General features: G+C 38.3%; 1 protein-coding gene across 9 annotated transcripts in view; it reads left to right on the plus strand.

Annotated features, from left to right (window-relative positions):
* The window catches only part of ppfia2 (PTPRF interacting protein alpha 2), a 163,504-nt gene that overhangs the window by 124,878 nt on the left and 20,912 nt on the right, over positions 1–17,714 (plus strand). For 5 of the 9 annotated variants that reach the window (XM_077234137.1, XM_077234139.1, XM_077234140.1 and 2 more), the window contains 14 exons: positions 1,641–1,862; positions 2,394–2,540; positions 3,623–3,757; positions 5,319–5,402; positions 6,249–6,380; positions 6,461–6,523; positions 6,633–6,724; positions 7,644–7,782; positions 7,862–8,079; positions 13,315–13,552; positions 13,985–14,014; positions 14,887–15,014; positions 15,111–15,289; positions 15,521–15,611. In XM_077234137.1, the coding sequence (XP_077090252.1) occupies positions 1,641–1,862; positions 2,394–2,540; positions 3,623–3,757; positions 5,319–5,402; positions 6,249–6,380; positions 6,461–6,523; positions 6,633–6,724; positions 7,644–7,782; positions 7,862–8,079; positions 13,315–13,552; positions 13,985–14,014; positions 14,887–15,014; positions 15,111–15,289; positions 15,521–15,611 (1,898 nt within the window). Of the gene's footprint in view, positions 1–1,640; positions 1,863–2,393; positions 2,541–3,622; positions 3,758–4,859; positions 4,908–5,318; positions 5,403–6,248; positions 6,381–6,460; positions 6,524–6,632; positions 6,725–7,643; positions 7,783–7,861; positions 8,080–13,314; positions 13,553–13,984; positions 14,015–14,886; positions 15,015–15,110; positions 15,290–15,520; positions 15,612–17,714 lie in introns of all 9 variants that reach the window. The other 4 variants (XM_077234134.1, XM_077234135.1, XM_077234136.1 and 1 more) reach the window with 1 other exon arrangement.

Below are 17,714 nucleotides of genomic sequence, written 5' to 3' on the forward strand. Positions count from 1 at the left end.
AATCTTTTGAACGAGACTGTTTATAATTGGTGATTTATTTTGATGTACGATTCTTTTTAAGTCCAGTAGAGAAGTACATAAACTACTGAAAATCAGTTTTTGAACACAGAGATGTACCATAAATTCAATAAGCCTTCACTATACAGTCAACACACACTCTCATCCTGTCAAACTGTATTTCTAGATGACATGTAATCTCCCGTTAAACCGATCGTAGCAGAATCTTGCCTCCTGATGAAAAGATAACAGGATGAAAGGATGAGAGAAGTGTCGCCCTGCTCTCACCGTCACCAATGGGCGCCGCGTTGTGCGGCATTAGATTGTGTTGGCATGGTGACAGTGATGGCAGCAATTTGTGGCCTCGTAGAAGATAAAGGTTGGCACTTTGACAGTGTATCTCAATTGGCCAAATTAATCTCCCATGATGCTCAATAGATTTAGTAGCAGTACTGACAATATCCAGGGCCTCTGGCACTGATGGATGGGTCCAGCTCGACCAACTAGAGGTCATTGGTTTTGCCTGTACGCTAAACAAACACATCTGACCCTCTGAAATAGATACAAACAAAAAAAGAAGAGAGAGAAAGAGAGTGAAAAAAGTGTCAGTGAGTCATTACCCTACAGCCGCTCCAGAATAAACCACTGCTATTCTTTATCTTGTCATTCTCGTCTATTTGCGATCACAGAAGCTGTTCTGGTGAAGTCGTGTCAATCACTCGTGGCTTCACAGCTTTGACGGAGTAAATTCAGTGTGCTCTGCAAATGATTTTATCACCCTTCTGTCTTACAGTCTGCAGCCATAAATTACACGGTATATAAAGTCTAATTTTAGTGCAGCATAAGACGTGTCAAGTTTTCGTGTGAATATGTGACGGAAATCTTTATTTTAGGCATGGCAGAGGAAAGATCTGCTGAGCCTCTGCTTCACACACTCAGAATGCAATTAGACGGAAATGAGGATGCTGGGAATTCAGAAATCCTTATAAAGAGCCGTACAAACTAGTTGAAAACATGGAATCATGGAACTTGGATAATATAAACTATTATTATGATAATACACTGCCTGGCAAAACAAAAAAGTCGCTGTTTGGATTTAAATAAGCAAATGCTTAAGAGTCTATGATTGAATCATTGAGTGATTATTGTGTTTCTATCATTTTATATGTTTGGCAGCAGTTCTTCTAACCCTATTTGATGGATGGTGTAGCTTTTCATTTGATAATATATATATATATATATATATATTATATATAGCATGAAGAATCATGTTCACACATGAATTGGCACCTCTGAGTCCAGACCTTAAATTCATTGAAAGTCTTTGGGATGTGCTGGAGGAGACTTTATAGAGTGCTGGACTCTTGCATTGTCAATACAAGATCTTGACCAAAAATGTATGCACGTCTTGGAAATAACATCACATAATTTAATTTCATGTTCCCGTTTAAATGTTGATGATTTTTCAAGTAATGGAAATGTTTTGCATGGTTGTAGTTTTAGTTTTATTTAAAGATGCTAACCCTGATAATAATGTGAAGTTATGCTGAATTAGTTAATTCTATTTAACAATCCTTCATTTAATTGGTTTGATCGATCTCACAACACTAAAGGAAAGTGTATTGTGTGTGTTTGGGCTGCAGCGGTTGTCTAACGGTTCGATGGACTCGGGGGACGAGGCCAGTCAGGTGGTGGAGCTGCAGGAGCTGCTGGAGAAGCAGAACTACGAGCTGGCTCAGATGAAGGAGCGCATGTCCTCGCTGTCCTCCCGCGTGTCCGAGGTGGAGCAGGAGCTGGAGACGGCCCGCAAAGACCTCATCAAGAGCGAAGACGTGAACAACAAGTTCCAGAGAGATATTAAAGAGGTGCAGTACATGGGTGTATGTGAATTAGGCTGTGCGCGAAACCTCATCCGACAGTACAACGAATTCAATGTTCGAAGCTGTGTAACATCCTTTCTACTCATTGAGAGTTTTCTTAAAAAGGTGCCACCTTAGAATATTTTGTCTGTAACGGCCCTGGCTGATCAGGTCTCTTCGATTTTGGACACTGACTCCATCTTGATGTCACATTAGATAATTAGTGACAGCCGGACAGAGTCTGGGAAATGTCTGTTGAAGTGGAGATACAGCTATTGATGGAGAGAGAGGTTGTGGCAGCCCAAGGCAATAATGGTGTGTGTGTGTGTGTGTGTGTGTGTGTGTGTGTGTGTGTGTGTGTGTGTGTGTGTGTGTGTGTGTGTGTCTGTCTCCATGCCTGTGTTGATATTTGTCCTCAAGCCTGTATGTAATTATTGGGCAGGATTTTTGATTGACAGCAGACTATTACACCTGCGGGCTTCCTAGGTGTGTGTCTACTAACCAACAGTCTGTCAATATATCTGTGTGTTTATACAGGCTATGTGTCAGAAAGAAGACATGGAGGAACGGATCGTGACTCTTGAGAAGCGCTATCTCAGTGCCCAGAGAGAGTCCACGTCGCTACATGACATCACAGACAAGCTGGAAAACGAACTAGCCAATAAGGAGGCGTTCCTCAGACAGGTCAGGTTTTGACCCCTTGTTTTCCAATTTGCTTCTCCATTTCCCTTTTGTATTCTTTCAAATTGCTTCGATATGTTGCAATTACTTAACTTCCGTATTCATACATGTGTGAAAGCACAGATGTTTTGAACTTGATAATGGACAAACGGTCATTCCATTTGTAACTGAACATTCCGTTCCGCTGATGTCATGGTCAAGATGACACCATTTCTTGTCCTGCCAAATGATCATTTACCAAGATTTCTTGAGTGCCTAAAAAGATAAATGTTTTGAACATATTACAGAGATGAAAGGGGATGGCAAACTTGACAAACCATCAAGTAACTATAAAAATTACACAAAATTTAAAATCTGTCATTATTTACTCATTTTGTACCAAATTTGTTGACTGAATTTTAGTTGTTATTTTGGCATATTTTATTTACTATTCTAGTATTTATAGTTTTGAATTTGTTTTTACATTTTTTATATATTTTCAGTTTAAGTTTTAGTAATTTGTCATGTGCTTTTGTCATTTTTATTATTTTTTTAGATTTAGGTTTAATTTATTTGTATAAAGAATGTTTTGTTTTTGTCTTATTTTATTTCAGTTAGTCACCATGGCAACATTTCTAAATTTTATTTTATAATTTTATTTTAAATTTTATTTTAAATTTTATATTCCTTAAGTTTTTTTTGTATATTGTTCATATTTTAGCTTTATCTATATTCAGCTTTATTTCAATTAAATTAGTTAAGTAGTTTATTTGTAGTTGACAAAAACAACACTGTTCCATATAAGATAAGTGAATTGTGACTTGTGCTGCCAGCTTCAATGTCCGTTTATCACTCACTAGAGTTGAATTGTTCTAAGAACAGGCAAAAAATAGGCAGTTATGTAATTTTGTTTGTTTGGGCACACTGAAAAGGGCCACGCTGATCCACTTGTTGCTGTGGAAGCTGGAACGTCCTATGATGTCTGCTATTTTTCGATAAACTCTTTCTGATCAGGCGTGTGTGTGTGTGTGTGTGTGTGTGTGTGTGTGTGTGTGTGTGTGTGTGTGTGTGTGTGTGTGTGTGTGTGTGTGTTTGTGTTTCCACAGATGGAAGAGAAGAACAGGCAGTTACAGGAGCGGCTGGAGTTGGCAGAACAGAAGCTCCAGCAGACCATGAGGAAAGCTGAGACACTGCCTGAAGTCGAGGCTGAGCTAGCACAGAGGATAGCAGCTCTCACCAAGGTACCACACACACACACACACACACACACACAAATACTAGCTGTGCATTTAATGAATTGAATACGTAAAGTGCATGAACATCTGGGAACACTTATGAATGATAACTCTTAAATGAATTTGTGAATTGTTTTTTAACTTTTATATTGAAGTGAACCATCAAAATTAACTATTGCTCAAATGAATCACACAAACAATACTACTTCAGACTCAGTGAGCGACAATCAAACTACGGCCCATATTGGGCTCAAATATTCAGGCTAGGGGTTCAAGGTTCATTTTTGAGGTGGTTTCTCTTTCTGACCACTGCACATTTAGAGGCTCTAAAAGTTCTTGGTCTGGTTGGTGCAAAGCATTATATTGCACTTAGTGTACATTTATTATGTGCATTGATCAGCATAAAAACAATATCATCAGTAGCAGTAGAAATGTATTTCAAACTTGTGTGGTACAGTTGTGTGTACTGATCAGAAAGTTTTAAAGGGCCATATGGTTAAATATATCATTTTTTTTTTTTTTGCTTTGCCTGGCATGTGTTACCACTTGTACAACAATCACAAATAAAAAAAAAATGTAGGTGCGGGACTTGATTTTTTCCATTGAGAATGATTAGATGTTGGATTTTTGTGGTTTGCTGTGATGTCATGTGAGTGACAGGTTGTCCCGCCCTCAATCCATGCAGTAAACATCATCAGAGAAGAGAAGAGCTGTTGCTGCAAGAGGGAGGGGGAAGTTATAAGTTATTTTGATTAAAGTTTATGAGCACATTTAAAAAAAAAATATATATAATATATGTATATATATATATATATATATATATATATATATATATATATATGTATATATATATATAGATATATATTTGATATGAATGAATAAATGATTTATAAGAAATGATGCAATATTCTATTAAAAAAAAAGAATTTTGATTTCATGGTGACTTTAAACAAAAAGTAAGCAGGTACAAGACAGAAATTAAACACTTGTTCAGTATTTAAACCATCTGATAACAAACTGCTGTGGTAGCATTTACTGATAGAAATTATTCATATGGTTCTCATTATTAATATTGTGTGTTATTTCTCTGTATTGTGTGGTTTGGTAGTCTAACATGGTAGCTAAACTCCAGGACATGAACTGCAGTCTTAGGAAGGTGGGGCTGAAAGCCGCTCTCTCTCTCTCTCTCTCTCTCTCTCTCTCTCTCTTTCATTCACTTCACTTTGCTCTGTTTGGTTGTGGGTCTGTTCACTGCTGGTGTATTTCAGCTGCATGTGATGCTCAGCTGGGATTTTCTTCGCTTTAATGAGTTGCTGACGTACTTGGTTCTTTCTGTTCACCCACGAGAGAACAGAAGCTTAAGGAAATAAACACTCCTTCTCTTTACCTGCTCAACCATATCTGTGGTGTTTGGTGTGACGGTACCTTATAAACCAAACATACACTCTCTTTTTGATTCGAGCCAACATCACATGGGTTCATGGGTCCTTTCTCTGCTGGTTTGGGCTAATTTCTGGATTTACATTTTCTCATCTGACAAAATACATTGTGTGTGTTTGTTGTACAGGCGGAGGAGAGGCATGGCAGTATCGAGGAGCGTATGAGACATTTAGAGGGACAGCTGGAGGAGAAGAACCAAGAACTGCTCAGGGTCAACATCACTTTATATCACTAAATAATATATTTTAGTATTGCATACTTGTATGCTATGTACTATTTTTACAGTATGCTTACATTGTGTAGAATGTAGATTTTCTGTTCATATGGAATATCCAAGTTGCCACCCAAATATGTATTATAAAACAGCATTCTTTGTGGAAAACAGTATCCCACAATGCAATGCACTCTACCTTGACCTTCCATTTCCAGTATGATGAAGAAACTGACAGCAAAGTCAACTATGATTATTGTCTAATTCTAATTCTAATTATTTAATTGAACTGCCAAAAATACAAAATATACTTTTCTACTTCCTACATACCTGGGCAACATTTACGAAATTAAAACACTCAAGAGAGAGAGCGAGTGAGAGAAATAGCAACATTCTTTTTTTTTACAAACTGTGTTGTGAATTCAAAACTTTCACTTACTGTATCAGTAAACAGTGAACTTTTGCAGTGTTTCTCCAAATTATACCTCAATGCAAATTTTGCCTACACAGAATGTTTTTTTAACTGATTTCTTCCTAAAAAGCATCATACATATCAATGCTTGGGTCTCTGAGGGTTAAACATGCAATGTACTCAGGTCATATGACCACATTTCAACATACTATTTAAATTTTTTTTTAGCATGCAATATATAGTGTAAATAGTATAGTATAGTATGGTATAGTATTTCATTCCGAACCAGAAACATTGTCTTTACTGATTTAACACTAAATCTTTCCACACATATAAACAGAAAAAAAAGAGAAATGTAAAATTATAAAATATTTGATATGTGTGTGTTAAAATAAAATGTTTTATAGATAAAATGGTGTATTGTGTTTCCTCAGGCTCGACAGAGAGAGAAGATGAACGAGGAACACAACAAGCGTCTGTCAGACACTGTGGACAGACTCTTGACCGAGTCCAACGAACGATTACAGCTCCACCTGAAAGAGAGGATGTCCGCTCTTGAGGAGAAGGTGGGAGACGATCCAACCGTCAGTACCAATGACTTCCGACCACGTCAATCACTCATACCGTTCCATTGCTTCTCTTTCAGAATGTGCTAATACAAGACTCCGATAACTACAGGAAGCAGTTAGAAGACTCCATTCAAGAAAAGGTCATTAGTTTTTATTTTCCAAAAACTAGCTTGGCTGAACAAATTTGAATGCAATGTTTTGCCACCAATTCTGAGTAAAATGAAACTTTAATGTGCTTTGCGGTTGTAGTCTCATCTCTCGGATGAGATCGAGAAACTGAGATCTGAGCTGGATCAGTACCGGTTGAGGGCTGGATCCCTTACAGAGCACTCACTGTCACGGTGAGACTGAAATCATGAAACTAAGAACTACACTTTTCCAATAAACAGTAGCTCTGTTCCAAAACCCAACAAGCTCGACAGAATTTTAAGGCATCATAGATGTGCACTCGACATGAAGGCTGTTCCACAACATTTGGCAGCAACATTAGCAGCAGCATCGCATGTATGTAAGGGTGCATTGCTATGAGGTAAATAAAAATAAAAAAGTTGAGAAATGCTGACTATAAATAGATAAAATATTAGAAAACTATGGATAAAAAAATAGAGATATAATTAAAAAAATATTAATTCATCCAAAATGTATGTTTATGCAAAAGTCGGGTTCTGGAAGTAAAAATCTTTTATTATTTTTAAGTTTATGTTTCAAATCAAAGTTTGTAATGTTATGATTCATCTCATAGCTGGTTGGTTTGGTTCATGGCTTATAACTCTTTAACTAAGACATAAAAAAAACACCTATGCGGAAATGATTGTGAAAAATAATTCCAGATCCAAGGCCACTAAAAAAATCTATTTTCCCCCACCATTGCGTTCTATTGGAGTATTGGGATTTTAGCTTAGCATCATCTTCAAATTTTACTGGAATCAAGAGTAAAGTTTCTCGTATACTTCCCATGGGGATTTATGTGGCAGTTAGAGTTGCTGCCTGTGCTGTTCCAGATCAGTCACTCATTAAGTTCCAATATTGGTTAAGACCTAGTGCTTATGTAGACAGCAATGCAGCTCACTAGATTTTGGAACAGAGGTAATGTTACCCTCTCTATGCAGTGATATTAATTAAATTACTTATGGCAATTTTGATTCCCCTGTATGATTTTATGTTGTTATTTCATTGCAAATGACATTTTAGCATTGAAAAGTTTATTTAATGTGTCTAAATTCTAAATGTCTTCATGATGGATTGTGGTCTTGATTCCAGATCCCATCTGGATGCTTCCGGAGATCTGCGTTTCTCTCTGGGTTCTCTTGCTGAGACACAGTCTGACCATTATCGCTCCACCAAGGTGATCCGCAGACCCAGGAGAGGGCGTCTGGGGTTACGTACTGACGAACAGAAGGTAGGAGCTCTTCACCCCTTGTTTCTTTAGCTTTATACTGAACATCACTTCTTTCTGCTTCTTTTTCATCTCCCTGCAGGCTAAGTCTCTGGGAGAGCACGAATGGCGCTCTCAGCAACTTGGCATCCTGGGCGGCCACCCATTTGAGAGCGACACGGAGATGTCGGATATTGATGACGATGACCGAGAGACCCTTTTCAGCTCGATGGATCTACTGTCTCCTGGAGGACATTCAGATGCTCAAACTCTGGCAATGATGCTGCAAGAACAACTGGATGCCATCAATAAAGAGATCCGGTCAGTCTATTCATTGTGACCACTGCACCCGTTGAAGACTTGGGTTAAAAAGTGTGTCTTAATTGTCTACTCAGAGATTGAGAAGAGGTATTACTTTCAAATGGCTTTAATGTCTGTTATGTAATACATCTGTATAGCAACGTAAGAACATTATATTCCTTAAACCTATCACCTCAAAGGTCACCAAGGAAAATTGTGTGAAAATCGAGGGGCTTAAGACTGACCCTTGCTGCACACCTTCTTTAGCATTGTTAGGTTTGTTCATTTACAGTACTAAAGGTAGGATCTAAACCAGGTAGGCATCTGTCCAAAAATTCCAACGAGATTTTCAAGCCTGTCCGAAAGAATTTTAATGATTTCTCAAATGCAGATTTTAGGTCTAGCAGAGAAATATAGCCCTGGTTGGATAACAAAAGCAAGTAATTTGTTACACTGACAAATGTAGTTGTGGGGCCTGAAATATCTTTTATGACTCTCTGTTATGGTGGGATTATTTTTATTATTTAATGAAAAAACATGTTTTTTTGTTCTTGTGATGCATTTAGCTAGGGCTGCACGATTAATCGTTAAAAGATCGCAATCTCGATTCAACCCCCCATGCGATCTTAATCTTGCATTTCTATGATTCTGCCAATGATATTCAACGAGATAAGGCGCTAAGGATGGAATGGATCGCACTTCGGTTCTGCGGTTCGGCACGCATGTGATTCGCGGATTAACTGCTAAATATAACCATCATAGAGTGAAAGTTTATCATTTGGACGTGTATTGTCTTGCCAATTTACACATTCAAACAATTTTAATCGCAGAAGAAGAGACGAAAACTGGGACTCGCGCATTATCTGTGCGCAGAGCCCCCAGCCACGCACACTCGAAGCGCACAGAGAGAGAGAGAGAGAGAGGCGCGTTTCAGACAGCGCTCGAATACAGAATTGATTCCTCTTGGACACATAAACACAAAATTGTCAAAATACCTGTCTAAATGGACGTCTCAACAACTATTCTCTCGTTTATGTGATAAGTGAACAGTTGAGAAAGAAAGGGATGTCTGTGCAGTCGGTCTCAAAGTGACAGCACACACTTAATATATATATACTATACATACACTGTTTTCTGTGTTATTAATATTAATAAAAAAACAAAATACAGATTTAACAAAGATGAAACTATATTTAATTTATACAGTGAACAAATAGTGTTACTTTACATTTAGGCTTAATTTCTGTACCTGAATACTACTGTTAGACCTGTAAACTTTGTTATTTAGTATTCATCTCTGCTTGTAATTTGTGTATTTGTTCTTATTTTATTAATGACTTTTCACTTGTTTTAAATAATGAGTGAACTTTATCAGTTAGGCTATTAGTTTTTAATGTAGCTATCGAAAAACTTCAAGTGAGCTTTAAGTAATAAATGAAAAGCAAAGTTATATTATAAAACAAAGAAATAGACAAAGACATTTTTTTGTTACTCCTGCACTTTATTATACTGAATGTCCTGTGTTTTTTTTTGTTTTTTTTTTGTACTTGAGTGCAGTAAATTTTGGTTGAAAAAATGAGAATCGTGATCTCAATTCCCATGGAGAAAAATCGTGATTCACATTTTAGCATGAATCGTGCAGACCTACATTTAGCATTAGATTAAAATCAACTTTTACTAATTTTCTCTGAAAACATAATTTATATGTTATTTAAAATTCCACAGTCACAAGCTCATAAATCAGACCTCAGTGGTCTTTTTAATCTGGTTAAGGCTGGAATACACTACACAACATTTTTCCAGATCTTTCCTCTATTTTACAGTCTGGTGGAGTCGACGCTAGTTGCCGAAAGTCAGAGCAAGTCTGTAGATTTTGTGCAGTCAGAGTTAACAGATTTTCACAGAAAATCGTGCGGTGTATGATGGGCACAGCCTCCGATGTGTTTGGTTTCACATATTGATTTTTTCCACTCAGAGGATATCAAATATTTGATATTTTATGTCGATTTTATTTGTTATGCATCCCCTAGAAAAGAGGTACACTCACCTAAAGGATTATTAGGAACACCGTACTAATACTGTGTTTGACCCCCTTTCGCCTTCAGAACTGCCTTAGTTCTACGTGGCATTGATTCAACAAGGTGCTGAAAGCATTCTTTAGAAATGTTGGCCCATATTGATAGGATAGCATCTTGCAGTTGATGGAGATTTGTGGGATGCACATCCAGGGCACGAAGCTCCCGTTCCACCACATCCCAAAGATGCTCTATTGGGTTGAGATCTGGTGACTGTGGGGGCCATTTTAGTACAGTGAACTCATTGTAATGTTCAAGAAACCAGTTTGAAATGATTCGAGCTTTGTGACATGGTGCATTATCCTGCTGAAAGTAGCCATCAGAGGATGGGTACATGGTGGCCATAAAGGGATGGACATGGTCAGAAACAATGCTCAGGTATGCCGTGGCATTTAAACGATGCTTAATTGGCACTAAGGGGCCTAAAGTGTGCCAAGAAAACATCCCCCACACCATTACACCTTCACCACCAGCCTGCACAGGGGTAACAAGGCATGATGGATCCATGTTCTCATTCTGTTTACACCAAATTCTGACTCTACCACTGAATGTCTCAACAGAAATCGAGACTCATCAGACCAGGCAACATTTTTCCAGTCTTCAACTGTCCAATTTTGGTTAGCTCTTGCAAATTGTAGCCTCTTTTTCCTATTTGTAGTGGAGATGAGTGGTACCCGGTGGGGTCTTCTGCTGTTGTAGCCCATCCGCCTCCAGGTTGTGCGTGTTGTGGCTTCACAAATGCTTTGCTGCATACCTCGGTTGTAACGAGTGGTTATTTCAGTCAAAGTTGCTCTTCTATCAGCTTGAATCAGTCGGCCCATTCTCCTCTGACCTCTAGCATCAACAAGGCATTTTCGCCCACAGGACTGCCGCATACTGGATGTTTTTCCCTTTTCACACCATTCTTTGTAAACCCTAGAAATGGTTGTGCGTGAAAATCCCAGTAACTGAGCAGATTGTGAAATACTCAGACCGGCCCGTCTGGCACCAACAACCATGCTACGCTCAAAATTGCTTGAATCACCTTTCTTTCCCATTCTGACATTCAGTTTGGAGTTCATGAGATTGTCTTGACCAGGACCACACCCCTAAATGCATTGAAGCAACTGCCATGTGATTGGTTGATTAGATAATTGCATTAATGAGAAATTGAACAGGTGTTCCTAATAATCCTTTAGGTGAGTGTATATGTTACTGCATGAGTTTGTTGTGTTCCAAACAATTTGAAAGTCTAGTAATCGTCTAGTCTAGTCGTTTTGTGTATGATGCAGTTTTTTTCTTTAGTCAATTACAAAGTCGGCAAGTGCATGATGCCTTGAGTTTTAAATTATGTTCAGATTTTAAAAGTTGTTTTGAAAGTTGATATTGTTGATAAAAAAGTTGATTTTTTTTAAATCTCATTTACGGCTATTCTTTCCTGCATTTTTACTGGCGCTTACAGATCATTCTTTTCACTCACTAATTCTCCTATAAATATTTACATCTGATTTTTGTTTATTCAAAGTGTTTATTTGCCATTTATTAGATGACTTTCATCAAAGTGACTTTTACTGTACATTGATTCCTTGTACATTGACAGTGACAAGTTCCTTGACTATCATCCCAGTAGCTTTTATGAGAAAATAACAGCGTGCGGGATTGAATTAGTCAACTTTGTGTCTTAAAAGTGTAGATTTATTATTAAAGATTCCCTCCATAACCTACATATAACCTTTTTTTGTGTTTTTGTTTTAACTGTCAAATTTATTAAAACTTGTACATTTCTACAGACTCAGAATCAGGATTCTGCTACACGCAAGTCCTAGATTGAATTAAAAACAATAAAAGGTCCTGCAGAAAGCAGAGTTGTGCCTTCAGGCAGCGTATATGCTGATTTAAATATTAGCCAAAGCTCAGGATTTCTCCTGTAGGCTGTCCAGTTGTGATTGAACAAGATAGGTTGGCTGAAATGTAACGGCTGTTCTTGCAGTTCACGTCTCCTCATCTCCTCAATATCACACCACTATCACCTGTCTGGTTTGATATGTCATTGCTGTGTCCTGTCTGTCGATTTCCATCACATATTGGAGACCCTAAGACCGGATGGGCACTTGCACCTAAAGTTGTCAAAAGCAAATGTATGACTCCAATTTTCATTGAGATCTAATTTGAATTTTGTCCAATTCAGTGGGAATGTGTGATTAATATTTGATGAGGACAGAACTGACGGCAAGTATTTCTTGAGCCTTTTTTTTATGGAACTTTAGTTGTATTTTATGTTTCAAAGGTCATTTTAGATTCGCTAAGAGCCACTCACTGCAGACAACTTTGAATTTTTTAGATGGTTCTGTCCAGTTATTTCCCACATTTATTTTTGGTCGGGAGCCCCCTGAATGTAAAACTGGTTTATAAAAAATACACAACCTCATATATAATGTATATATAGTATATATATATATGTATATATACAGTATGTGTGTCCAACTTTATTTGATTACCAGTGTACAAATACAGCTCACTGTTCTATTAAACTGTGCCTATAATATGTGCTGGTTGTTTTGATTACCACAGGAAGAAAGATGGTCTCCTGCAGGCTGTTTACTTCTCCCATTAGTGGTCCACTTTTGATAAAGCACCAGCTTTGGTGTTCGGCTAAAAGACACAAAACCGTTGAATGCCTTACAACCAACTGTAAACATGTTAAATGCTTGACAAATGGTCAATGTTTAATTGTTTGCAGCCCAGTCAATGGTTGCTTTACAAGATATTCAATAATCTGAGCCCATGAAAAACATCCACTACAAGAGCTGTCGAACATTAGATCTGCGAACTGCAGTTTGCCATCCTTGAGTATGGTCGGTTCGTATCCTCAAGTCTTCACTGACTGAAACCAACCGCATCAGTCTTCGGCCAGTAAAGCACAAGCCTGTTATTATTTCTCTGTCTCTCTGAGCTTGTTATTGCCTTCATTTTGTAACTTTTCTGTGTTTAAAGTTCAAAGCTTTTCAGTTGGTGATATCCATTGCACTAAGGGATAATTAGTAGTTACAGTGTTTGTAGTATTTGTGCCAAAAATGGTTACATATTTTCACCCAGCAAGCTTAGTACTTCCAGTAATGTTGTAAATCAAAATGCTAGTAGATTATCATCAAATACTTCCTAACTCACTGTGGGCTAAACTCTTTTTCTCTTGTTTCTCTAGGCTGATCCAAGAAGAGAAGGAGTCGACAGAACTGAGGGCAGAGGAAATAGAGAACCGCGTGGCCAGCGTGAGCCTGGAGGGTCTGAACCTGGCGCGGCTTCATCATCCCGGAGCCTCCATGACTGCCTCGGCCACCGCATCCTCCCTCGCCTCCTCCTCACCTCCCAGCGGACACTCCACCCCCAAACTCACCCGGAGCCCGGCCCGCGACATGGAGCGCATGGGGGTCATGACACTGGTATACGAGCTCACGCGTATCTCTTTCCTATAGGGGTCATATCATGAGGATTTACAGTACATTTTCTTTGATATTTTTAGATATCAGCTGTGCTGACCGTAGATGGAAGAAATGGTCATTGGAAATGAATTTTTTATTTATTTATTTATTTAATTTTTTTTAAAATGTATATGACCTCTTTAAGAATATTTGTTTAATTTAAAACAAATTACTTGAACATCTTTGGGAAAAGATTTTCATGCAAGTTGTAGTGCTGGTTAATCCACAAATGAAACGGTATGAAATCTCTCAGTCAAATTCTGTATTACAGCTTTTCTATGATTTTCTCTGCAGTTTCTTTATCAACACGTTGAGTTGCTTTGAATGCTTTATGACTGTCGAGTCCTTTAACAGGCAGAAAGCTGTTAATGTTTTATCTTTTCTGTTCTGCAGCCTAGTGACTTGCGGAAGCACAGGAGAAAGGTACTACTTAAAAATCCCTATACGAAAGAGCTCATGTATTTGCCATGATTATTTTCATAGGCACCATAGAGGACACCAGGGTAGGGAAAAATTTCTAATGTATTCAAAAAATTCACGAGAAAGAACTGAATTGTACTGTACCTGTTATAGTTCAACAGGGCGTTGATCTGGAATGAATAAGTATAACACAGAGGTTTATTAATGGCACTGGCAAATTAACTTAATTTAAATTAATTATTCTACACCATTTTACTCTTTAAGCACATTTATATTGGTTTAGATATTTGTGCTGCTTAATAAAACAATAATATTGAGAATCATAGCAGTAAATAAGTATTAATAAATGTATATAAATATAAGTAATCAATTATTCATAGTTACTCATAATTAGAATTGTTTTCAGTGTACGGAAGGCATTGCTTATTATTGCTTATTATTAATATTATTATTAACATTAATTATTCATATCTAAGGTTTCTGGAATACACTAAATGTATGTTGTATGAAAACATCTTTATGGTTAATTTAGAATGAAAAATACATATAAAACACATCCTGTTTTCAACCCAAAAACTCATCTTCATGTCGTTCCAATCCTGTATGACTTACTTTCTTCTGCGGATAGTGATATTTTTGAAGAACAAACAACATTGGAGCCCATTGACTTTCTATGAATTTAATTGAATTCCATGTCTCAAAATATCTTAATTTATATTCCACAGAAAAAAAAGTCATAGTTTTGGAACGACACGGGAGTGAATAAATGACACATTGGGTGAACTACATTTTGGGGGAATTTAAAAAGACTTTCTTAATTAAATTTGGAACAGTGCGCAATATTGGAAGACACCAGAGTTTTCTTTCCCTCACAGATCGCAGCAGTGGACGAGGACGGTCGAGAGGACAAGGCAACCATCAAATGCGAGACCTCTCCGCCTCCCACACCTCGCCATGTCCGCATGACCCACACGCTACCCGCTTCTTCGCACAATGACGCACGGTGAGAAGGCAAAAAGACGCCTGACAGCAGCTGGACACGTGCTGTGTACAAACATAACTCGACTTTGACACTGTTGATGTGATTGACTGTCCCCAGGCTGACGGCCACATTAGAGACGGAAGCCAGTGCTCTGAGCAGTGTAGCCAGCAGCCAGGACTCCCTTCACAAACAGCCGAAAAAGAAAGGCATCAAGTCCTCCATCGGACGACTGTTTGGGAAGAAAGAAAAGGCCAGACTGGGGCAGCTGGGGAAAGAGATTATGGGACCAGGACAAGGTACAGACATAGACACAGCACCATAGATAGAGACATATAAACTATTAAAGGGGTGGGGGGTGGGGGTCTGGCTTAAATTCAGGGTTAAGCTCTATGACATGATGTTGGTATATCGCAGTCCTTTTCAATACTGATTCAATCTGATAAAATACTGATCTAGAGTTGAATATAAATATAATGACCACACTAACATTATCAGATGATTGGTTAATGGATCTTCTCCATCAATAGGAAACGTATCCGATCCTGAGCTTATGGGTCAGGATATTGCGGTTGGAAAGCTGGGAACACAGGCAGAGAAAGATCGCAGGCTTAAAAAGAAGTAAGTATTTTATAAATCGCTTTCTGACAAATTCAAATTAGATGCCAAACACAACCTTTTATGAAGGTAATTAATTCCTTGGCCCAAATCTTGTAAAACTAAGTAAAAAAAATACTGACACACCATGACAACTTTGCTTACAAACTGTAATATTTTTCTTCACACACCTCCCTGTGAAAACCAATATTTGAATATATGGCCCATCTGGATGCTTTGTAGTGCCTTAGGCCAGAAACATACTTTACGCAAGTAAGCAAGCGCATTGCACGAGTGCGGTCCTGTTGTGCAGACTTGGTGTGCGTTTTTGTGTCACTTTGGCGATAGCAAGCCTCAGTGCTCATGATAGATTAATGCGATAAAGTACCTGTTATTTAGGTAGCTTGCTACAGTATAAGCATGCTGACACTATAACTAACGTAGCTAAGTTGCGAAGCTAAAATATCTTCGAACCGTTGATCCGCCATGACAGTAGATGACCTGAAAGAACAAACAACCATTCAGTAAGAAGCTAGGCTAAGAAGATACTTGTAGTAACACTGAATATTTTGTTGCATTTTGTTTCGTAATGAATGATTTTGCGATAAATAAGTGTTTCTAAACTATTTTTTGCGACATATGAAGCATCGCCATAAAGTTAATCTAAAATTGATATAAAATGAGCATTTCCATCACCATTGTGATGCACTAAAACTGTTTTGCCAAAAAATCCTGAATGCTGAGCTTGCGTAACCAACTGCCGTTCGCACATTTAAGTATTTGGGTAGAGTATGTTTTGGGCCTTACGTTAGCTCATTTAATAAAAAGAACGAATTTTCACGGTCAGTAGTTTTCATTTGTTTAAGTTTACAATGATAATATTACCTATGCCACATGTTGTACTACTAAAATAATGTAGTTGTCTTGTATTTGTATGATTGTAATTTGTAGAATGTATGTTAACATGAGAATGTGCCTTTCATAGCAAGCTTGTGAGTTTGTCTCATACTTAGATGTGTTTACAGCATGTCATGATGTGATGCTTGCCTAATATCACATTTCTTTGCCTTAACGCTAATGGTTGAATGTGACCGTTTTATGTAACCTGACTCATGTCGGTCTCATCCATCGTGGCGCCATGCGAGGACGACTCTTCACCGTTTCCATTGCACACTTTTTGCATGCTGTATGATAAAAAAACAAAAAAACCTTTCAAAGACAAGATCTGTTCAATTGTGACCGACAAGTCAATATCAAAGTGCAAAAATACAACAATTCCCAACAGTAATGCACGTGTCTGAGCTGAGGTGTTTTTCTAAACTACATACAGTATGCTCAATAACAAGCATTTAATTTTGTCTCCCATCGCTTTCTCTATTTTTCTTTTCTCTCTCTCTCTCTCTTTCTCCTCATCTGACTCTGTATCAGCGGGTAAGTTTAGTTTGTGTTGCCGAGACTTGCTGCATTTTCCACTGTCGACGCTCTGTCCGTGTCTGTCGTCATGCTCCTAAAGTGTGTGTCTATCTTCAGGGGGGTCCGACGCATTTCCTTTCTGTCCATCTAGAGACCCCTGCCTCTGCCTTTCTTTTTCATTTGACTGTAAATGTGATTCTCCCCCTCTGCAGTTCTATAGAGGATGCATCTCTGCCTGGAGAGAGAATGTGTGCCTTTATAACAACCTGTTCTCGATCTGCCATGCCGAGGCCTTTCTCCTCTCGTGTATGTGTGCGTGCGCGTGTGTGTGTGTGCATTGTGTGCCGTATTCAATAACCAGGTCTCGTCTCTGGTTATGGACTGTCAACTCATTGACTACTTCCCTGCTCTCTTTTTCTTTTCATTTTGTTTTCTCTCATAACTGTTTCTCTCCCTCCCCAGCGACAGTATGTTCAGAGGAAGTCACTCATACGCATTACATTGGACCTGAACATATGCAGTCCAACACTTAAAGATGAGGAGAGATACATCATAACCACCACCATCACCACGAAGGCCTTAATGCCTTTACAGCACACAGACACGAAAGGTCACGGCCACTGGATAGTTCGCCACCGACACGGTGCCGGTGCCCTATCTGGTGAGCCCGTTCTCATCCTTTGGCGGCATATGTGACGCCATATGACAAAACGG

Source organism: Siphateles boraxobius, unplaced genomic scaffold (genome assembly GCF_051911475.1).
Source record: "Siphateles boraxobius isolate OS27281-9 unplaced genomic scaffold, OSU_SipBor_1 19, whole genome shotgun sequence".
Lineage (NCBI taxonomy): Eukaryota > Metazoa > Chordata > Actinopteri > Cypriniformes > Leuciscidae > Siphateles > Siphateles boraxobius.